At 32.7% G+C, this 24471-nt stretch overlaps 1 protein-coding gene across 5 annotated transcripts in view; it reads left to right on the top strand.

The window, feature by feature from the left end:
* The window catches only part of USP9X (ubiquitin specific peptidase 9 X-linked), a 174239-nt gene that overhangs the window by 86694 nt on the left and 63074 nt on the right, over positions 1-24471 (top strand). For 4 of the 5 annotated variants that reach the window (XM_074214168.1, XM_074214167.1, XM_074214166.1 and 1 more), the window contains exons 15-25: positions 361-703; positions 1623-1718; positions 3295-3506; positions 7812-8052; positions 8273-8422; positions 9389-9509; positions 15091-15221; positions 15460-15738; positions 15938-16063; positions 16699-16824; positions 20946-21112. In XM_074214168.1, coding sequence (XP_074070269.1) covers positions 361-703; positions 1623-1718; positions 3295-3506; positions 7812-8052; positions 8273-8422; positions 9389-9509; positions 15091-15221; positions 15460-15738; positions 15938-16063; positions 16699-16824; positions 20946-21112 — 1992 coding nt within the window. The remainder of the gene's footprint in view (positions 1-360; positions 704-1622; positions 1719-3294; positions 3507-7811; positions 8053-8272; positions 8423-9388; positions 9510-15090; positions 15222-15459; positions 15739-15937; positions 16064-16698; positions 16825-20945; positions 21113-24471) is intronic. The other variant, XM_074214169.1, reaches the window with a different exon arrangement.

The raw sequence follows: 24471 nt of genomic DNA, 5'->3' as shown, positions 1-24471 counted from the left end.
TTTGTTTCAGTTAAATTTGAAATATGATTGTGATTGATGTTATAAGTTGATAAGCATCTAACTGGGGCAGTGGATAGGACCCTTCATTTATACTAGCTGTGTGACCTTGGACAACTCATCTAAGTCTGCTTGCCTTAGTTTTCTCAATTGTAAAATTGGAATAATTGAAGTACCTACTTGTCAAGGTTATTGTGAGCTTATAAAGTGCTCAATACATTGTCATATAAATATATAGTTCTTTCTCTACCCCCTTCAAAACTCCCCTCCCCCTGGTATATTTTGGTTTGATATTCTTTTTAGTCTATGGGTATTTTCATGTATGAGGTATTAATTACTGTTTTCTTGTCTATTTTTTTCAAGATTTTTATTGAAGGATGGTCAACTATGGCTGTGTGCTCCTCAGGCAAAGCAAATTTGGAAATGTTTAGCTGAAAATGCAGTTTACCTTTGTGATCGTGAAGCCTGTTTCAAGTGGTATTCCAAATTGATGGGAGATGAACCAGATCTAGATCCTGACATTAATAAAGACTTCTTTGAAAATAATGTGCTTCAGCTTGATCCTTCCCTATTAACAGAAAATGGAATGAAATGTTTTGAGCGTTTCTTCAAAGCTGTGAACTGTCGAGAAGGGAAATTAGTAGCAAAAAGGCGAGCCTATATGATGGATGATTTGGAGTTAATCGGTTTAGATTACCTTTGGAGGGTAAGTATAGAATTGTAAGTGAATGCAACTCTTTTAGCACTTTTTCTTCTATTTTCTTCAATTTCACTGTTTTTTATCATAATTTGACAAAAATACCAAAATTGTTTTCCATTGTTCAGAGTTGTCCATTCCCCCACCCCCCACTATGTGCTCTTATGATTGAAATACTTTCCCTTTCTTTCTCTAACCACTACTGGAGGGACCAAGTAAATAAGGTGTTTTGAAGTATTTAATGCAATATCCTGTTTATGTCAACCATTATGATGGTCTTGTAAAGAAAGTTGTGTTTTGGACAATTTTATTGTTAGTATTCCATGTGTTATCAGAGTTGTATTATTTTAGTGTTAAATAGAAACTTCAATAAATTAAGACAGGAGCTTTATTCAGTTGAAGTTTAATCTCTAAGTTAGAAATGACTGTATGATGAAGAAATATAAATGACACTCTCAAAATGCTAAGCTGATTATTCTTGACAAACTTATGTATGGTTATTTATTTACTCTTCCTTGATGAGAGTTGATTTTGATTACTATCTGAACTGAACACTTGGCTACTAAGAAATTAATAATCATCAAAGTGAAGAATAAAGAGGAAAGCACCTTTTTTCTTTGTCATTAAACAAATTATATTTTTTTCTACTCTTGTTTTAGATGATTCTCATTTTACTTGATTGGCTAAGCATCTTCTTTAAATGGAAGCAGTCTAGTGCACTACTTGCTTATCAGAAATCTTTTTATTTTTTCTGCCCTTAAAATTTTACGTTATGAATTTAATTCAACTTAAGTTTAACAAATTAAATCAAATTGTTTTTGATTAATAAATACTATATATGAAACAACCACAAGATTCATGTAGATTTTAAAACTTGATCAAAATTTGTCTTTAGAATATATTAACACATAAATATTTATGGTTCTAGGTTGTGATTCAGGGAAATGATGACATTGCCAGCAGAGCAATTGACCTCCTTAAGGAGATCTATACTAACCTTGGACCAAGGTTACAAGTTAATCAGGTGAGAATGTTTAGGAGTTAAATATTGGTATTGAGCAGATTTGTCAAAACTTAACAGTTCAGATTTTAAAAAACTTTTTTGCTAATAAATACTTTAGAGTATAATTGTCAGCAGTATGGCATGTATATGGAGTTATTCAAATCTTACCTTTGACATAAACTAGATGTGTAACTCTAGCAAGTCACTTATCCACCTTCTACTCTCAGCCATTAGTGTCAAACTGAGATGGAAACAGCTGCATATTGCTCAGAAAAAAACAACAAATTAATATTAATTGTTATGTCTTATATCTTTATTTTGTTTAATTTTTCCCAATTACATTTTAATCTGGTTAGGAGTACTCACTAATTTGATACCTGCTTTTCCCACAAATTTGAAAACTGTCAGTAAAGAGTTCCCCGTATAAATGGAATCACAAGTCTAATATCAATTTCTATATGATTGTTTAAATTATTTTGACTGTTTTAGTAAAAAATTGGTCTGTGGAAGCCCTAGGAGTAGTATGAGGTAAATTAAGGAAGATTTAATGCATCTTCCTGCTCTTCTATAACTTGGACATTTTCAACTTGTATTTTTCCTATTTCTAATCATTTACAGCATTTCTAAATAAAGTCATTGTTTTTGTGTTTCTTTCATACTTTGTTCTTCGGAATGTAATACATAACTTTGTGTGATGATCATAAGAACAAATTACTCATTTATTAAAACCTGAAGGTACATAGCTCCCTTTAAGTCTTGGATTCACTTCCAATTTTTGATGCCTACGAATGTAAACCTTTAAAAAATAAATGTGTTAAGTAAAAGTTTTCCTTATCAGTGAAGTATGTTGACCATACTGTGATCTTTGATAAAATTTCCATAATGTATGCAAGTCTTAGTTGCCAAATTTTCATCTTCTAAGTATAAAAGTTGAGATAATAGAAATTATATGAAGTTATCATAATAACCTGTTATTGGTAAAGATGATCTTAAAAAGTTTCTTTTCTAAGTATATTTTTAGTGTTAGATTATTTTCCTCTCAATTGCTTCCAAGAAAAATAGTTTTAAAAGGAGAAATAAATTGTGTTTCATTAGATTTCTATTTAGTGTACTTATATGGGAAATCTTTAAACGAGAAATTATGACGTTTCATTGTAACGCCTGATTTGCAAGTAATTCATTCAGTGCAATTGAGGTAAGTCATTTTAGGAAAATAGGTGGCAGGATGGACAGAGTGTTGGATCTAAAATCAAGAAGCCTAGATTTCAAATTATATGTGAGCCTGGGCTATTCACTTAACATCTATCTTAATAAAATGGTGATACTAGGATGACTTTACAAGTTTATTGTAAGGGTCTAATGGGATAATAGAAATAAAGCAATCTGTTACTTTAAATAATGCTAACCATCTTCTCTATCTCCCCCCCCCCCCCCCCGCCCCACTTCATCTTCTTCATTTGTAGAATTAAGGGTATTTGATTAGAGGACATCTTGAAGTGCTTTTCAATTCTAATATTCCACAATACTAAGTAAATATTATTTATTTAAATTTAAAGTCAGCAGCTTTAACCAGGTTGATTTGGGCATTTTTCTTTAGGTAGCAATCCATGAAGACTTCATTCAATCCTGTTTTGATCGCCTGAAAGCCTCCTATGATACATTATGTGTTTTGGATGGTGACAAAGACAGCATTAATTGTGCACGACAGGAGGCAATACGAATGGTGCGAGTATTGACTGTTTTAAGGGAATATATAAATGAATGTGACAGTGATTATCATGAAGAAAGAACAATTCTACCTATGTCAAGGTTTGTGAGACCATGTGAACTATTAGTTTTGTACTGATTATATATTTTAAAATTTTTTATTGGTTAACTGCAGAAAATTAAGCCAGGAAAAGTTAAATAGCAGTTTTTCAATTTTTCTATTTTTTAGCATAGTTAAGAAAAATATATTTTCAAATTTCAAGGCTTTTCAGTTTAGAGTATCAAGAAATAGTTAAAACTCGTGTGCTGTTTCCTGCCTTGATACTTTTTACGGGGAGGAGACCTCTTATTTTAATTTTTTGTAGTTTAATTTTGGGGGTGTTAGATTAAGTACCTATCTCCCTCCCTCCCTACCCCACATTAGAGAAGGCCATCATCTCAGCATCTTCCTTCATTAGTACTTACTTAATAGCTGATTTGATTACTTAAGATACTCAGAATAACATAGTTGTTTACAGTTGCTCTTCAAGCAGTATTGCTATTTTTGGATTCAGCATTCTCTTGGTTCTGTTCATTTCACTTTTCATTATTTCATTCAAGTCTTTTACAGTTTTTCTAAAAATCAACCTGCTCATCATTTCTTATAGAACTGTACTGTTTCATTACAATCATATACCACAACTTGTTCAGCCATTCTCCATCTGATAGGCATTCCCTTAATTCCCATTTCTTTGCTATCAAAAGTTGATCTGGTATATACATTTTAGGATATATAGGTTCTTTTTCTTTGACCCTAATCATCTTTGGAAATAGACCTGGTAGTGATATTGCAGAGTCAAAGATTATAACCAATTTAATAACTCTTTGGGCATAATTCCAGATTGCTCTCCAAAATTATTAAATCTATTTCACAGTACCACTGACAATGAATCTGTTTCCCAGTTTTTCAACATTGCCTCCAACATTTATCACTTAACTCTCATTTTAAACAATCTAATAAGTGTAAAATGATGTCTTGGAGTTATTTTAGTTTACATTACTTTAATTGATAATATTTAGAGAATTTTTTATGTGACTTTTTGATCATTTATCAATTGGGGAATGACTCATAATCTTATCAGTTTAGCAGAGTTCTGCATATTTGAAATGTGAGATCTTGTCTTTGAAATTGTAAAAATTTTCTCCTAATTTTCTGATTTTCTTTTAATCTTGTCTTCATTGGTTTTATTTGTACTAACCCTTTTTAATGTAATCAGAATTTTTCATTTTACATGTCAGAGTGCTCTTTAGTGTTTACTAATAAATTGTTCTATAAGTCTGGTAGGTAACATGTTCTTTGTTCTTCTGATTTTCTTAAGATCATTACCCTTTATGTCTAGGCTGTATATCCATTTTGGACTTAGCTTGGCAGATGGTATAAAGTGTTTTCCTCTATACTTTTTTTGGGGGGGGGGTTGCAAGGCAAATGGGGTTAAGTGGTTTGCCCAAGGCCACACAGCTAGGGAATTATTAAGTGTCTGAGACTGGATTTGAACCCAGGTATTCTTGACTTCAGGGCCGGTGCTTTGTCCACTGCGCCACCTAGCCACCCCTAATATTTAATTTCTGCCAGTCTGTTTTCTACTTTTCCCAAGTTTTACCAAATAGTGAATTTTTATCCCAGAAGCTTAAATCTTTATATTTGTCAAAAACAAAAACAAAAAAAGCTTACTATAATCATTTATTACAGTATATTATAGATTTCTACTTTTTCTATTTTATAGTCATTACCAGTTAGTTTTGATAATTACTGCCTTATGATATAGTTTAAGATCTAGTAGTGCTAAACCTCCTTCTTTTACATTTTTATTGGTTCTTTTGCTATTCTTTACCCCTTTTTTCCTCTAAATGAATTTTGTTATTTTTTTAACTCAAAATAATTTTTGGTAATTTAATTCATATAACATCAAATAATTATTTAGTTTAGGTCAAATTGTCATCTTATTAATGGACTCTCCCCACCAAAGAATAATTATTATTTCTCCAATTATTTAAATCTGACTTTGTATAAAAAGTATTTTATAATTACGCTTACAGGATCCTGGGGTTTGTCTTGGCAGACATGCTGCCAGTTATTTATTGCTGCCTACAATTATTTTAAATGGGGCATCTATTACTATCTTTTTGGTTGAGTTTTTTTTTTCTGGTAATATACATATATATATGCTGATGATTTTTGTGTATTTTATTCCTGATGGTTTGCTAAACTCATTGTTTCAACTAACTTTTTAGTTTGAACCTTTAGGATTTTCCAAGTATATCATCATATCAATCTGTAAAAAGATAGGTTTTTTAGCTCATTGTCCATTCTAATTCAATTTCTTTTTATTCTCTTATTGCCATTTCTAGCATTTCTAATATAATATTGTTGATAATGGACATCCTTGTTTCACTCCTGATTTTTACTGAGATTTTATTGGGAAGATTTCGATTTTCATTCTCATTACAAAGAATGCTTGTGGGGAGCTAGCTGATACAGTAGATGGAGCATTGCTCTGGAGTCAAGGAAAAATCCTTTGTGTTACACCAATGCTTTTCAAGTATTTTTAATAGGAATGAGTGTTTTATTTGATGAAAAGCTTTTTTTTGCAACTAATGTTGTAATTACATGATTTTTGTTACTTTGTTTTTGACATAATCATTTACGTTATTCCTTATGTTAATCTATCTCTGAATTGTTGGTATGAATTCCACTTAGGCATAGTGTATAATCTTTGTGATGTGTTGTTGTAGTGTCCTAGCTATTATTTGATTTAGGGTTTCTGCATCCATATTCAGTAATGATACTGGTTTTTGCTCTTCCTGGTTTAGGTTTCAACATCATATTTGTTTCATAAAAGGAGCTTGATAAGATTCTTTTGCCTGTTATTCCAAGTTATTTAATATTAAAAATTACTTGGTCTTTAAACATTTGGTAGAATTCACTTGTAAATTCATCTGGTTCTGATTTTATTTCTTAAGAATTTCATTTATGTACAGTTCAATAACTTTTTCTAAAATACATTTTTATATTCTTTTCCTCCCCTGTTAATCTAATACATTTTTAAAAGTATTCTTCCCTTTCATTTCAGTTGTGAAATTTATTAATTGGATAAAATGATTCCTAATAATTGCTTCATTAGTAGTATATTCACCCTGTTTGTTTTTGATATTAGAGTTTTGGGACTTACCCTTTTAGGTTTTTACAAGGCAGATGGGGTTAAGTGGCTTTCCCAAGGCCACACAACTGGGTAATTATTAAGTGTCTGAGGCCAATTTGAACCCAGGTACTCCTGATTCCAGGTCCTGTGCTCTATCCATTGTGCCACTTAGCCGCCCCTCTTCTCCCTTTTTTAAAATGAAATTATATGAGCCAATAGTCTTGTTCATTGGGTTTTTTTCCCCTTTCATAAAACCAACATTAGTTTTATTGATTAATTCAGTGCCATTCTTAAATTCAATTTTATTATTCTCACCCGTCTTTAAACATAATTACCTATAGTCTTATCCTTGGTTCTCTTGCTTTCTTCCATTATACTTCTTTGCATATTTCAACTGGATGCAAATTGTTTTTTCCTCCATCTCTTGACAGTACCTCAAATTCAGCATGTCCTAGACAAAGATTTTCTTTTCCTTTTCTTTCGATTTCCTTTTTTTTTCTATTTAGGGACTCACCATTTTCTTAGTCACCTCATTATGGAAGCTTCCCTTTGGAAGCAGCTGGTGGTGCAATGGATAAAGCACTGGACCTGGAATCAGGAAATCTTCATTCAGATTCAGCCCTCAGCACTTAGTGGATTTGTAACCCTGGGCAAGTTAACTAATCTCCCAGTGCCTCAGTTTCCTCATCTACAAAATGAGTGAAAAATAATACCTACCATGCAGGGTTATTATGTGTTTCAATTGGAATCCTTTCAAAGAACTGAAAACATTGTCCTGCACATATTCGGAGCTTAATAAATGCTTGTTTCCTTCTTCCCCATATTCCATCAGGTATAACTTCAAGTCTATTTTACTGTATTTCCCTATATATTAGGGCAATGTTTTAAGATAACCTTAATTTGGGGGCCTGAGATTTGAAACAAAAACTATTACATAAAATTATTGAACTTCTTACTTTTTGTTATTTAAGTGTAAACTTCAATATTTATACATTTAAGATAAATATCAATGTGTCAGTGGAACATAATTGACTTTTTTTTACAATTTTTTTTTGCCAGATCCTGAAAATACTTCTGAAATTAAGATATTTCTATCTTATTATTTACCTTGAAATGGTATTAAATTTTTTAGAAAAACACCACTCCTGTTGCTTATTGAAAAATAACATGAGAAAACCTGATAAAGCATCTTTTTCTGATTATGTAACCTCCATCTTTTTGTTTGCAGAGCTTTTCGTGGTAAGCACATCACTTTGGTAGTTCGTTTTCCAAATCAAGGCCGGCAGGTAGAAGACTTGGATATCTGGTCTCATACAAATGACACTATTGGTTCAGTACGACGATGCATTCTCAATCGTATTAAGGCTAATAGTGCCCATACAAAAGTAGAGCTATTTATTGGTGGTGAACTGGTGGATCCTGCAGATGATAGGAAGCTAATTGGTCAACTAAACCTAAAAGACAAAACGGTAAGAACAGTTTTCAGATGTAGTAAGAAAATCTGTTGATTATTTTAGAAGAATGAATATTCAGTTTAATGGATCAGTTTTTTAACAGATGTTTGTACTTCTAAATCATGATTTCATTTTTATAGACATAAATATATAAGGTCTATTTTTTTTCTTTTGGAAATATTTTCCTTATCTTTATTTTTTAAAATATATATATATATATATAATATATTTTCAGCTAATTACAGCCAAACTTACACAGATAAGTTCCAATATGCCTTCAAGTCCTGATAGTTCTTCTGATTCATCAACTGGTTCTCCTGGTAACCATGGAAATCATTATAGTGATGGTCCCAATCCAGAGGTAGAAAGCTGTTTGCCTGGAGTGGTGAGTAGAGATAAATTTTTTAAATATTTATTAAGGATGTTACAATGTACAAGGTACTATCTTAAGTTTTCTGCAGGATGCTCAGTACTAAGACACAGCTACTTTTAATATTAGAATATGGAAATATGATATGAAATTAAAAATTTGACAAGCTATACATGTATTCCCCTACCTATAGACTATGCAGGAGGTTTAACTTTTTTTAACTGGTTGTCAATTTAGAATGTCAATGTCTTCCATTAAAAGTGATTAAAATGGTTGATTGTAAGGCCAGCAGGAAAAAGATTTAACTTACAATTAATTCTTTTTTATAATGTACCTATGTATATATTCAAATGTACATAATTTTAAAAATATTTGTGTATATTTTATGTCTCTAATTTATGGAATAAAATGTGCCATAAAAAAAGAATATTAAGTAACCTCATCAGACACAGTGTTCTATTTTATTTCATTGTTCTTGAAAAACTTAGCTTATACTTGCATTAAGGACTAAGACCCATTCCACTCAAGAAACAACATCAGTCCCAAAAGGAAGTGGTCATTCATAGTTGAATTTGTTTTATAAATCAGGTAATTTCTGTACTGGGAAGGAAGTTTAATCCAGTAATATATGGATATTATAAGTCAGTACATGAGCTACTAAGTGTGTACAAGTAAATACAGTAGGAACTGTTTAAAGGAATTCTTATGGACTGAAATAATTTGAATAGGCTTTACTTTGGAAGATTTTAGCTGAGAGTCTTGAAGTATTTGAAAAATACTTTTTTGGTGGGGGAGGTAATTTCTGATAGGGTAAAATTATTAATAAGAATATGAAAGCAGAGTATAAAGTATGATTTCATGGAGAATACTTAATAGACTGATTTAGATATTTTTAAAATCTTTGTTTGGTCCATTTCTGAAATGTCTTTACTTTGAATAAAATAACTTGAATAATAATGTTTGTACATTATTTTATTTTAGATAATGTCAATGCATCCCAGATACATTTCTTTTCTTTGGCAAGTTGCAGACTTGGGTAGTAGCCTAAATATGCCACCCCTGAGAGATGGAGCTCGAGTACTTATGAAGCTTATGCCACCGGGTAAGAAAATTTTTAAATGAGTTTTGGTTAAATAAAATACCAGTTTGATTTGCATGCCATATGTATAGTGAGTGATACACAGGTGAGAAATGTGTTATTCTGTTCCAGTGAAACTTCTTTTTCAGAAATTACATTAAAGCTATTTAGAAGTTTTTTAGTCCTTATTCTCTTTTACTTTTGTAAATTGTCAGTGACTATTTCCTTCTGTTTATTTTCTTCCTTTTGACTGCTTCTATTTCTGTAGACGTTTTCAGTCTTTTCCAGATTTCTAAAACCATTCTCAAAGCTCTCTTCTTAGTCTGCTTCTTTTCTCTGTGTGCAAAAATTTCCTTTGGTATTTTATTCATCCCTACCTTTTCAACAATTGCATATTACTCCCCAATTCATATCTCCAGACTAGAACTTTTTCCAGTGTGACATTCTTAAATTTCTTACTGCTTATAATTTTTTGTCATACTACTTTATTACCTCAAACTCAGCATTTTCAAAGCTCCTCTTAATTTTAACAATAAGTTTAATATTCAGTATTAACCCTTCATTCATACAATAATTCCATCTTTAAAACTTGAATATCATCTTTGATTTTTTTGTTTACTTCTCTTTAATAACCAGTCATTTACAGGGTCCTATCAGTTCTGCCTGTGCAACATTTTTGTATCCCTACCCTTGCCCAGCAGACTGTCACTCCTCTAACTTTTCAGCTTTGCCTCATAATAATTATATTGTTTTAGAAAACTTAATATCTTAAAATTTTATTTCTTTATTAATGCCATGATTCAAAGAAAATAAAAATAAATATAAGTAGTACTCCTATATATGTATCATGTTCTATACTCGATATTTACTGTGTATACCTCATATTTCTTCCTTCTGTTACTTGTACTTTTTTTGTACTATTTCTTTTAATGCTATAAAAATTTTAAAGACTTTTTTAAGTCTTTAAGTCTCTTGCAGTAAATCTTCCTTGAGCCATCTCTATCCCATTCCCATAGTCAGTTATGACCTTCCCTTGTCCACATTCCAGCTTCATAGTCTACTTTGACCATATACCTTTTCTAATATTTTTTTATTTGTAATTATTTGAATAAGTTTCTTTCCTTCCTGCTAAATGGTAAACTCTAGAGATCAGGAGATGTTACCTCTCATCCAAACTTTGTAAATTCCCTTTGATTTAGTGCAGTGCTTTGCACACTGTAGACACTTTGTGCTTTGTAAATGTTGGTTGAATTGTTTCCACTCTAGCAAGTCTTTTAGAACTAAGATTAGGATAAATGATAACACTGACTCAAGAAACTCTTCAATACCAAATTGCTAAGACATACTTTATTATCATGACAACCATATCATCAGTACCATTTATTATTTTAAGGTATGTTGAAAAACACATTAATATCTCATTCCTCGTTTCCTCATTTTACAGATGAGGAATATGAGAAAGACAGAAGTTAAGATACTTTATTAATTATCCAAAGGCATACAACCAGTAAATGTCTGAGACCCAAGCCTTCCTGATTTCAGGTCTAATGCTACTAATTCACTTAGCTGCCTGAAAGTGACAAATGAACTTTGCTTCCTGTTTTGTACTTTAGTGTTTCATTTTTTTAATTCTTGGACATAACAGTAGAGCATCCTGTATAATACTCATCAAACTGCTTAAGCTTCCACAGTACTTGGACCCAGTTCTTTCTGTACTTTGGAGGAGAGAGACATGGTACTGAAATACCCTGACCTGATGATCTTAAGCTCTGTCTTTGAACTTTACAGAGGAGCTCCAAGAGCCATTTGTAGAACAAGTTTATCTGGGAAATTGCTATCTCTTATATTTATATATTTTATTTTATACTGAGGGAAGATAACAATTCTTAATGGTAGCATGATGCTAATTTTTTTTATTTTTATATTTTTGTTGAAAAATTAATCTGATTCCTGGATCAAGATAAATTTGTTGAGGTTTGCCTTTTCAATTCCCATGCTTTCCACTCAACTTGTGAAACTCACCATTCTCCTATGTAAGGATCATGAGAAAACCTAAATTAAAAAAAAAAATCTTGTTACTGAATACTAAAACACAGTATCTTTCTAATCTGAAAAGTAATTGGCTACTTTTTCTTTGTGGCTTCCTCCCTCCCTATCAGATTTTCCCTCTGGAGTGAAATATACTTTATTTGCATATTATACTAATTTACTTATAATAGCATATTACTAGGTGGGACTTCAGATAGTGATTTAAGACAGAAAAGAAGTCTTTTGAAACTATTTTCTGGAAGAGCTTATGTCTTTTATGTAGGTCAAAATTATTCTGGCTTTTAAATTGTATATCATTGCATCTTTACGTTACTTATAAATCATGTAATATTTAAGTTAAATTGGAAAATAACCTAATTGTTATGTTAATGATCAGGTCCTTTAAGTTTCTTTCATTATATGAGAAATAAAGTTGACTCACCATTAATTTAATTCAAAATTTTATCCCAATTCTTTTGAACTATACTTTTAATTTCAGATTCTGTATTTTAATTTGAATAGAAAACATACAACTTCTTGAAATTGAGTATATCTTAATGTAAAGTAACATTCACTTTTATCATGGAGTAATAAAACAATAATGGGTTAATTGGAGTATGCCTGATTTAGTAAACTTAAGCCTTCATTCTGTCAAGCAACTTTATCATTTTAGTCAAAAGTCCTACACACAAACCATGCCAAAGGTGAAATAATGATTGGTTTGTTTATTTTTACCATAAAAGGATGTTTTGGTACTTTGCTCTAATTTTCCCTTTGATTTTATATTTTCCATTACAAATTCTCTCTTCTTCCAGCCCTTTCCCCATCCATTGAGAAGGCAAGAACATCACTTTACATATGAAGCCATGGAAAACATATTTCCTTATTAATCTAGAATATGTATTTCTTAATTGCCTGCTATGTACAAGGCATTGTATTAGGCATTTGGGAAAATGGAGGAGAAAAAGCTTTTATTAAGCTTTTGCCATTGTACTGGATATTGTGTTAGGTGTTTTGCAAATATTGTCTCTGTGGATCATCACTGCAATCCTGGAAGATGAGTATTGTTATTATCCCTGTTCCATAGTTCTCTAAAAGAGGTTAAGTGACTTGCTTAGTGTCATGTTAGACGTAGGACAGATTTGAACTCAGGTCTTCCTGACTCCAGCCCCAGGATTGTATGTACAATGCCACCAAGACATACATTATATGTGTGTGTGCTGTCTGTGTATGTATATATATGTGTGTGCAAACATAGTATTATTTCATCAATATAAAGTTAATAAATATATGCAACATAGTAGATGAGGAGGGGAAGACACTAGCATCTGGAAAAACTTCATGAATAAAGCATTGCCTTGGGGGCAGTTAGGTGGCGCAGTGGATAGAGCACCGGCCCTGGACTCAGGAAGACCTGAGTTCAAATTTGGCCTCAGACACTTAATAATTGCTTAGTTGTGCGATCTTGAGCAAGTCACTTTAATCCTATTGACTTAAATAAAAAAGTATTGCCTGAGCTATGGGAGAAAGGGACTCTTTGGAAAGAGACTCTAAGAAGGTGGGGTGTGCCAGGTGTGGGGGGCAGCCTGTGTACAGATCAAAGACATGGAAGAGAGAGCTTTATGAATAAAGAATAGAGGGGACACTGTTTTGTTTGAGTTCCACTGGTCAAGAGGAAATAATGAAGTTCAAAGGCAAGAATCATGTAGGATTTTTATACTCCAATTTTTTAAATTTAATTTAATTTTTTTGTTTTGGTTTTTTCAAGGCAGTACTACACCACCTAGCTGCCCCTCATGTTGGATTTTTTTTTTTTAGTTTTTTGCTAGGCAGTGGGGTTAAGTGACTTGCCCAAGGCCACAAAGCTAGGTAATTATTAAGTGTCTGAGGCCGAATTTGAACTCAGGTACTCCTGACTCCAGGGCCGGTGCTCTATCCACTGCGCCACCTAGCTGCCCCTCATGTAGGATTTTTAAAGCTAAACAAGAGGAATTCATATTTGATTCTATGGACTATAGGGAACCCCTGCATTTAATCACTTAGGGTAATGACATGATTATGAAACATTACTTTGGAAACAGTATGTAGAGCAAACTGGAAAGGTGAGAGACTTGAGAAAGACTCGTTAGGAGAATCTTTTGAAATAATTGGTCTTAAGTGATAGAGTCCAAGAAATGTAAAGATAGAAACAATGAGATTTGGCAGCTGATTTGTATGAGGGGTGAAAAAGAGTGAGGAATTAGACAAAATTACTGAAATCATAAGCTTGTAATATGTGTGTAGAATGATGGTAGTACTATTTGACTGAATTAGGCAAGTTTGGAAAAGAAGAGGATTTAAGGATGAAACAATAACAAGTTCTGCTTTAGCCATATTTAATTGAAAATATATCCAGGAAATTCAGTTTGGAATAATGTCCAATAGATATTTGCTATGTTGGAGCTAAAAATCTGGGGGGATAGACAGGGGCTATATGTGTAAAGAAGTGGTTTGTTTAAATAATGTGTTAAAACTTCTTTTTCTTCTTCTTTAAAAGTTCCTCAGAAGTCATGAAATGAAACTCCTAGGATAACTGACTTTGACTTTTTTCTCATTGCATAAATAGTATGAAAACTATCTTATCCATCTGGAGCAATGTAGAATATTTTTTCTAGACTAGATTGTTCTTTTGGTAGAAACTAGAAGTGAGCTCAGGGAATAGATTTAGAGTAGCAACTCTAGAAAATTCTTCTCTCTTTTTTTCCTCTCAAAGTAAAATAGATCTTTGACAATAATTATGTAACAAGTTTTTCTTCCTTTCAGTGTAACTATTGATATATATATATATACACACACACATAATATATATATATATAGAATTTTTTTACTTTATTAGAACTGCTTTGTAATAAGGGAATATGATATATAATGTATGTGTAGCAGCAGTAGAGGAGTTTTTCTAGTGCTTGTTAAATGATGAATAATCTTTGTCATTACTTGATTATTGATTTATTGGTATTTAAACCATGTTGTTTTCATATAGAAACACCAAATCTTTTTTGTAAGAAGGGACTACTTATTATTTATTTCCTTTTAGTTTTTTATCATAAAGGATGGAAAAGGAAGGAAAACGGGGTAGGGTGAGAATGGAGATGGTTCCTGAAAATTATAGCTGAAATATTGGAAATTCTTATGTTAATAGTATCTTAAGTAAGGTTAGAAAACTTGTGTATATTTTTCTTTTTTGAAAAAAAAATCACATTGATACCTAAAGAAAAAAAAATTATGTTTCTGTATCATTTGATGCCTTAAATTGTGCTTTACATTTGATTCTTAGAACAACCCTGTGAGGTAGGTATTATCCCTATTTTACAGATGTGGAAGCTATGTCTGAGGAAAACTAATTGATTTGGCAGCAAAACTCTGATCTTTTTGGCTCAAAGTGTAATGTTTTTCCTGACATGTGACAGGTTTACTTGTCAAACTTAGTTCTTTACCAATACAGAAATTTTGATCTAATAGCTTTGACTTATGATTTTTAGTCTTATAATTTGATGCTAAATATTTTAAGTTAAATCTGTTCATTTTGAATTTTCAGATAATACTACAATTGAAAAATTGAGAGCTATTTGTTTAGATCATGCAAAACTTGGAGAAAGCAGCCTCAGTCCTTCTCTTGACTCACTTTTCTTTGGTCCCTCTGCCTCTCAAGTGCTATATCTAACAGAGGTTTGTAATTTTTTTTCTCATGTTTCTCTTTTAGTCTTCTTTGCCTTTTATTTTAATTAAGTAAAATAATATTGAAAATCTATTTGGAAGACAATTGGAGACAGAAAAATTGAAGAGATTTGTAAAATATATTTCAACACTTGGTTTCTGATGCTCTTTCTGTGTATATCTCTCTCTACATATATGTGTGTGAATGTGTGTATGTATTTATGCATACAAATTTTTTTTTCCCTTTCAGGTAGTTTATGCCTTGTTGATGCCTGCCAATGCACCTCTGGGTGAAGATGCCAGTGACTTTCAGTATAATTTCTTAAAAAGTGGTGGTTTGCCTCTTGTCTTGAGCATGCTAACTAGAAATAATTTCCTGCCAAATGCAGATATGGAAACTCGAAGGGGTGCCTACCTTAATGCTCTTAAAATCGCCAAATTACTGCTAACTGCTGTTGGTTATGGTCATGTTAGAGCTGTGGCAGAAGCTTGTCAACCAGTTGCAGAAGGAACAAATCCCATGTCACCGGTAAAAATAATAAATATGATAATGATAATATGTTGCACTATTGGCATATGAATACAGATGCAATTAAAAATCCTTGAAGTATCTTGAAGTTGAACACAATAACTTGTCAATTCCTTTTGTAAATCTAACTCTCAAAACTTCTTTCCATGGAAGTGGCGCAAGGTGTTTTCATCTTGAGGGTCTTGGTTTTTTTTAACAGATAAATCAGGCTACTCATGATCAAGCAGTGGTGCTACAGAATGCCCTTCAGAACATTCCTAATCCAACATCTGAATGTATGCTTAGAAATGTGGCAATTCGTCTTGCGCAGCAGATATCTGATGAGGTTAGTATTGGCCATAAAAAATCATTTAATTTTTAGTTTGGGAAAATGGGTTTATTAGGGGGGAAAATGTGGCCAGATAATTTAATTTGATTCTCTTTTATTATTTCATTCTCATTATCTTCTATATGCCAACATGAGAAAAACTAAAGCATTTGCTTTTTGTTTGTTTGTTTTTGCAAGGCAGTGGGGTTAAGTGACTTGCCCAAGGCCACACAGCTAGGTAATTATTAAGTATCTGAGACCAGATTTGAACTCAGGTACTCCTGACTCCAGGCCTGGTGCTCTATCCACTGCACCACATAGCCACCCCGAGCATTTGCTGTTAAATCTTTGGTTAAATTTCTGAAAAATTGAAATTTTGTTTTTTTTCTATTGTTTTGAATTCTATTGGTAACTTCATATTGTTTTTGAGGAATTTTCTTATTAAAAGATTACTATATATATATAAATATATATATATATATATATCACATTCCTTTATAGCAATCTCATTTTGCAGATTTTTCCTTAAATTATTTTTTCCTATTCTAAGTAGAAGAGAAATTATTACAGTAATATATCAAATGACAAAAATGAATGTATTCACTTTGATGGCCTTGTAAACTATTTTAGTATTTTTTTTCTATTTTTTCCAGGCATCAAAATACATCCCTGATATCTGTGTAATTCGCGCTGTACAAAAAATTGTCTGGGCATCAGGGTGTGGGTCAGTACAACTGGTGTTTAGCTCAAATGATGATATTAGTAAAATTTATGAGAAGGTAAGAATAAACAAATGTATTTATTTGAAATAAAGCAGTTGCTTTTTGAGGATGTAATTTTTAGCATTTCTTTATTTAAAATATCCAATTACTGTTTATGAAAGAATAACCTGTACATAGGGTTATAATACATTCACAGTAGTTCTCAAGATAATGATGTCCAAATCCCTATTATGAGGAATCACCTTGTTGGAAGGGGGATCCTTTAAGAAGGTGGTCTGCCAAATCAAACAAAAACACACGTGTACACACCCTTTTAAAATAATCAAGAATTTTTTAAATGTCTGCTATCTGCTAGCAGGATGGTTGGTATCCAGTGCAGTGTAGAAGTCATGATGGATAAGTATGAGAAAACAGCTTCAGATTTGATCATTTCTATTTTGCTCACTGTCTCAGAGGTATAGTTGCCAGGCAAGGGCCTTGGACTTTAAGCTTTAACCACTCATTCAACATCTTTCTGTGATCTTGCTGGGAGGATTTTTGGGTAGGGGTCAAAGAGTATTACAGTTAGTAGGACCTATGTGAAAGGGCCAGAAAGCAATATCTTCCTCCCCAAGTGTTGGTGAATTAATACCTTGACTCCCTCACAATTGTTAGCTCCAATGCAAACCTTTTATTTAAACAATAGTTTTTCTGTCATTTTCATTAGTGTTTTTTTTTCTCTAGAGAAATACTGTGATGTTAAGATTCCAGGTATAGTGGGTTCCACTTTCATTGATGGAGACTATATTACTTTATAAATCTTGACATGTTTTACATTTTTCTTGTTCTTTCATTTTTATCATTAAATGATCTTGGCATGAAATCGCTTAATTTTATCTCTTGCCAAGTTAAACCTATTTCCTCTGTTTTAAAAACTGAATTGCTCATAATTTACATATAATTTTACATGAGCATTTTATCTAACATTGGCATTGGCCTTTAGAGCCATTTCATTCTGCTTGACAAAGGAAATCAGACATTTTCTGAGTGAGGTCCTTTCTAAGTTCTTTTTACCTCCATTTTGTGAAGATCCATTTCTCACAGTTAATCTACATTAGAAATAGTCATAATTTGCTCTTTGTTCTTTTTTCCACATCCCATTTTCAAACATCAAGAACTTATTTAGATAGATTATCTTTCAGTGATTTTGATTATACTTTGTTCTCTCGTTTTTTAATTTTCAATTTTGTCTTGATTTTGATCTCATTTAATTGTTGATAATTTTATGTATAGATAGTTATTTCAGCATTAGTAACTAATCAATTAAAGTGTAGGTCCATGTTATTTCCTTATTCGATAAACTCCAGTGATTCCCTGTCAGCCTTCAGTATCTTTATATTTTTTTTTTAGGTTTTTGCAAGGCAAATGGGGTTAAGTGGTTTGCCCAGGGCCACACGGCTAGGTCATTATTAAGTGTCTGAGGCCGGATTTGAACTCGGGTACTCCTGACTCCAGGGCTGGTGCTTTATCCACTGTGCCACCTAGCCACCCCTAGCCTTCAGTATCAAATACAAAAATTTCTGTTTGGGGCTCCACATCCTTCTTAACTTAACAGCATCCTGCCTTTCTAGTCTTTTTGTACTTTTCTCAACTCTTAATAAAGTGATTCTGGCTTCCTTGCTTTTTCTTGCACAAGATACTCCCAACTTTTAACTCTTCATTTTCTCTGAATTTTCCCATGCCTGGGATTATATTCATTCTTGTCTCTGCCTCCTAACATCCCTGGGTTCCTTCAAATTTCAGCTAAAATTATTTCTGCAAGAATCCTTTATGCTAGTACTTTCCTTTATTGATTAACTTATATGTAGGAAGTTGTTTGCAGGAGTTCTCTCCCATTAGACTACAAGCTCCAGGAGAGCAGCAACTGTGCCTGGCACCTAGTAAGTGCTTAATGAATGCTAGTTGTTGGAATGGCCATTTTGCTGTCTTTTAAAATAAATGGTTTCATTTTTTGATGAGGTTCTTTGGGGTTCACCATCCCTAGTGCTTCCCCAACACTATTAAACAAAGTTCCTGTGATCCATAATTGTATGACTTCTATTTAATCTGTAGACTTAGGAAGTTATGTTTTCTTAGTCCAGTCATATTTTACAGCATTTTTTTCACCATTTTCCTCTAAACCTATTTTTGCTTTAGTCATTGACTACTAAAGTATATGTTGATCCAATTAGAATAGTTTTCTTCAAACCAAATGTTTCTTGTAATGGTATTTTTTGTTGCCTTCAGACTTGCAACAAAACCAACTCCACCATCTCTTTGATTTGTTTTTCCAAAGAACCATCTTTCTTTCCACAGCAACTTGCTTTTGTCTTAATTATCTTTTATAGCTAGAGTATTGGTGTTGATGTAATTCATTTCCTCTAATAGTGTTTCATTTTGATTGAAACTGGAAAATGATCTCACATTTAGAACCCTTTGTTCTTTTTTTGTTTTTAATGGATTACCATGACCAAAGATTTCAAACATATGAAACCTTCCATTATAATGAGATGTAGTCATCCTTTTCTCCTAAACCTATATAACATAATAGAGCTTAACTGATATTTTATATTCTAGTATCCATAAAGATACTTCCTTGAGTATTATCTTGGTTAGATAACTATCAGTAATGTAGCATTTAATTATATCCCACTGATTATCTTAGACCTGTTTATCTGCATTCTTGATTATATTATCAGCAGATAAGTTTCTCTGAAATATTTTTCTTAAATAAATAGAAATCTTAATCAACCATTCTAGAACCAACCTTTATTGGCTCAAATAGATCTTTTGGATATCTGTAATTGAGTATATTCCATATTCCTCTAGGATTTATTCAAGTTATATACAGAGGAGAGATACTACTTTACTCACCTTTCTGTCTTAATAAGGCTTGTCTACTTGTATCTTTTGTCCTCTGTCTAGGAGATACAATTAAATGACAGGTTTTGGTTGTGTTAATTTTGCTCAACATTGGTTGTTTTTCACTGAAGATAAAACTTAATTTATTTCTCATAGGTTCCTGAACACATAATAGGCACCAAATACTTTGATACTAATTAGGATAGACAGATCAGAAACTATGAGAAAATCTCTTCAGGCAAAGACATGACTCCATGAATTGTAAGGAGATGTTTTCCTAATAAAACTAAAGAGTTACACAAATGATTTTTTAACAAAATTTTCCAAAGATTCCTATCTGTAGATAGAGACCTGAACAAGATGGTGTTTTGTTTGTTTTTAATTGAAAAACAGTTTTTTTGTGTACCATAATATGATAACTTGGGATGGCTAGTTAAACTTACAGTGCTTCTATATTGCCCACAAATTTTCTAAAACCTGACTATGTCTCACCTGTCTCTTCTTGTTACTGTTCCATAATGTTTTGCTTTAGCAGTGTATATTTATCCAAGCTGAACTATTCAGTCATCTTACTTCCCTATATATCTTTACATTTTCAAAGCCTTCTATTTTTGGAAAGAACTCTGTGTTTTTGGTTATTGAATTTCTCCTTTGTTGCAAAACCCCAATATTCTAGGAAGCCTTTAATGACCCTTTTTAAACATACTTCTCCTCAAAATGATTCATCCCTCTTCAGTTTTTCGTTCTGCTCTCTTTGACCCATCCTAGTCTATTTGTAGGAGATACTTAAATGTTTGTTGGGTTCTGAGTATGACCAAAATTTTGTATGTATTCCATTTCTAGATTGTAAGGTTCTTAACAGGAATAACTATTTTTTCTTTTTTGTTGTTTTGTGTCTAGCACAAACCCTTGAGAATGTGGGAACCCCATAAATGTATTTGAAACTGATTTGATATTAATTTAACTGAAGTAATGCTACCATAATATTTTGAAATTTATGTGCTATTTAGGAAAGGATTCACAATTGTTTTTTCATATTTGTATCTGTCTTCTACTCTAATTTAGCCCTTGCCATGTATGCAGATACTTTAAATTGAATTATAAAAATGTTATTCAGGGCAAGTAAAGGTAATCACACCTACTTTCCTCCCTGTCCCCCCCCAAAAAAAATAATTTTCGGGGTGAGGTTATTTGTTTTGGTAAGGTATGTAAATGCTTTAATTTTGAGTGTATATAACTAAAAGATATTTATATTCCTACCTGTATCTCCAAATAATTTCCTCTTTGTAATTTTACAGACAAATGCAGGGAATGAACCAGACATGGAAGATGAACACGTTTGTTGTGAAGCATTGGAAGTGATGACACTATGCTTTGCTTTGATTCCAACAGCCTTAGATGCACTTAGTAAAGAAAAAGCATGGCAGACCTTTATCATTGACCTGCTCTTGCATTGTCATAGCAAGTAAGTATTTTTAAGATAATTAAAATGTATACTTGTATAAATCCAAGGCACACTGCTTAATATCATAGTAATACAAATCCATACACCAGCCCTAGATACCATAGATGCTAGAATTGATTGGTTTTATGACAACTTTACAGCATCATCTAGAAATAACACCAAAAAAAAGATGTCACTTTCACCATAAGGGATTGGAACGCTGAAACAGAAAATCAGAAGATAATAAGAACAAAGGCCCTTGGAGTACAATGAGAGGAGGTAGACATTAATATTAGAGTTTTTTCAAGAAAACTTGCTTGTGATTAAACACATTTCTTTTTCAACAACTCAAAAGGCAGCTCAACACATGGACATCACCTCATGGTCAATATAGACATTATATTGATTATATACCTTGCGGTTAAGGCCAGAGACCTCTCTCCATGAAGTACTAGAGCAGGGAACCTGAAAGGAAAAATCATATGTGGAATAAATAAAACAGATGTCCTGGCTAAGAAGAAAGGATCTGGTGGGCAGTGTCATAAGCTACACAGTAATCAAAAAAGATTAAGACTGGGGCGGCTAGGTGGCGCAGTAGATAGAGCACCAGCCCTGGAGTCAGGAGTACTTGAGTTCAAATCTGGCTTCAGACACTTAATAATTACCTAGATGTGTGGCCCTGGGCAAACCACTTAACCTCATTTGCCTTTCAAAAACCTAAAAAAAAAAAAAAAAAAATTAAGACTGATAAAAGGACTTTAAACTTAGACCATGGTAACTTGGATCAAAAAGTTTTATTGCATCAGAGTACTAACATGTTTAGACCTGTATTTAAAGGAGTCTTATTTTGGGTGGCTAGGTGGCACAGTGGATAGAACACTGGCCCTGGAATCAGGAGTACCTGAGTTCAAATCCGGCTTCAGACACTTAATAATTACTTAGCTCTGTGGCCTTGGGCAAGCCACTTAACCCCATTTTCCTTGCCAAAACCTAAAAAATAAAATAAAGGAAACTATTTTTGAAAGACATTAAAATGGAGGAAATAAGGAGAAATTTTGTGAAGGATGTACCATTTGGAATAAGGTTTAAAGGAAGTTTCCCAATAGGAAGAGTTGAGAAGGAAAGACATAGGTCTTTCAGCCTATGCACAGGTGAGGAATAGGAGGAGCAGGAAGAGGGAAGGATTATGTGGGAAGAATAGCAAGATGACTAGTTTGGTAAGACTGTAAAGAACCAGGAAATAGAGTAATGGTGTATATATATATAATAAAACTAGAAAAAAGTTTTTTGGGGTTGGGATATCAGACTATAAAGGGATTTAAATGTCAAACAGAAACGACCACATTTGATCATGGAGATTACTGAGCAATACATTCAAAACTGCATTAGGAATATCCATTTAGAATTTGTAGTGTAGATGGATATAGAAAGAGTTGAAATCTGCAGTAAGGGTATCGAGATGATGGAGTTCTAAATTAGAATATTGAACAAATGAATAGAGAGAATGATTCATATGGGAGACATGTCATAGAAGTAGAAATGACAAGACAGCAAAGAATTACATATGAGGGGAAGAGAAGAATTAAGGATAATTTCACAAGTATGAACCTGAGTCACCAGAAGGATGGGAACTACCTTGATTGAAAGAGGGAAAAGTAGGGTGTGTTTGAGAAGAAAGGATGAGTTCCATTTGAGTTACCTGTGGCACATGCAGTTTTGAAATGCATCCAATAGGCAACTGGTAATGTGGAGACTGGAATTCAGGTGAAAGCCTAGGGACTGATATGTAGATTTGGGACCTGATATGTAAAGTCTAAGAATCATCTTTAAGATTCTTAGGGATTGCTAATGTCAGAGAAAGAATGTAAAGAGAAAAGAGTATCTTTGAGATAAGAGTAGTCAAACATGTCAAATGCCACAGAAAAGTTAAAGCGGGGAGAGGTTTGTAAAAAAAAGGTAATTAGATGTGGACATTGAGAATTTACTGGTGATTTCGGGGGAAAAAAAACAGTTTCAATTGAATGATCAATTCAATTTTGGTTAGAGGCCAGATTGCAAAATAATGAAAGTAAAGGAAGTAGAGATACAAAATACATTTTGTGCTGAAAGAGCACCAAAATATCATCACTGTGTTGGGGACAAGGTACAGTGTGACTAATTGGCCAATAGGAGCTCAGAAGGCTCTACTATAGGTCAGGCACAAATGAACTGTATAAATGAGTGGCAATGGCTCTAAATTTGAACATGTCACATTTCTTTTGAATTGCTGCAATTCGGGGAGGGGCATAAGAGAACAGAGTAGAAACTAGTAGAAAGAATTAGACTGAATGATTAGGAAGAGGCCCAATTACTGGAAGAAATGGAAGAGGGTGTGATCAAAGTTGCATTGCAAGGGGATTATTTTGGTGAGAAGAGTCAAGTCTTTCAACAGAGACCGAAAAAGAGAAGATAAGATGAGAAAGTTTATGGCAAATGACATTTCATTTTTCATAAAATATTAGTAGAGGTCCTCAGTTGAGGCAAAGGGAATGGATGATGGTGATGGAAGAGGCTTGAGGAAAGAAGAAGCTCAGAGCAGCCTTAGAGGGGAGTGCTATTGAGAATGATTTTGGAAATAGTAAAAGAGTCTTATGCAACTATGGAGGACCAGTTATGATGAGGTAATATTGTTCTATAATCAAGAAGGATAAGAAAGGGAAAAGTTATTGGATCTACCATTAAATAAATGAAAGAATGAATAACTGATTTGTAAAGCAGTTTTCCCTAAATGGTAGAATGGAAGTCTAGAAATATAATAGGAACATAAAGATTTTGTAGTAACATATGTCAACGAAGTGTTTTGGCATTTGAGGAAGGAGATAAACTTCTTCAAGCAAGAAAGTATTGTTTAGGGAGAAATAAAAGGATTGCCTTGATGTCATGAGGACCCTCTTGAATTTTCATTGCATGAATTTTTAATGTACATAATCAAGATAATTGTATGATCCATTCTAGGAGGGAAAGAATTGTAAGAGTAATAATATATTAAAGACTGCAGTTTCTCATGTCACAAATGTCAGTAGTAGAAAAAAGCTTGGGATTTGAAAATCGAATGTTACATTGAATTAAACTGGTTAACTATAGAGATATTAGAAAGAAGGAAAAATTTTAAGTCAGTAGGAATAATGTGCCAAGAAAATAATGGGGTATGAAGAGATTAAAAATTAAAATAAGAACAAAGAATAAGATAAGGTGAGTCATAAGAAAATAAGATAATGATGATTTGTAAGGTCACATAAAGGAGTGTCAGTTTGGATACAAGGAAATGGAATGTTTGTGGGTAATGGTACTATCCAGAGCCAGAGTGTTATCTAGTACTATGTTTGGCTGAAATAAAGTCA

Source organism: Macrotis lagotis, chromosome 1 (assembly GCF_037893015.1).
Source record: "Macrotis lagotis isolate mMagLag1 chromosome 1, bilby.v1.9.chrom.fasta, whole genome shotgun sequence".
Lineage (NCBI taxonomy): Eukaryota > Metazoa > Chordata > Mammalia > Peramelemorphia > Peramelidae > Macrotis > Macrotis lagotis.
This window is presented reverse-complemented; position numbering and strand designations above follow the sequence as displayed.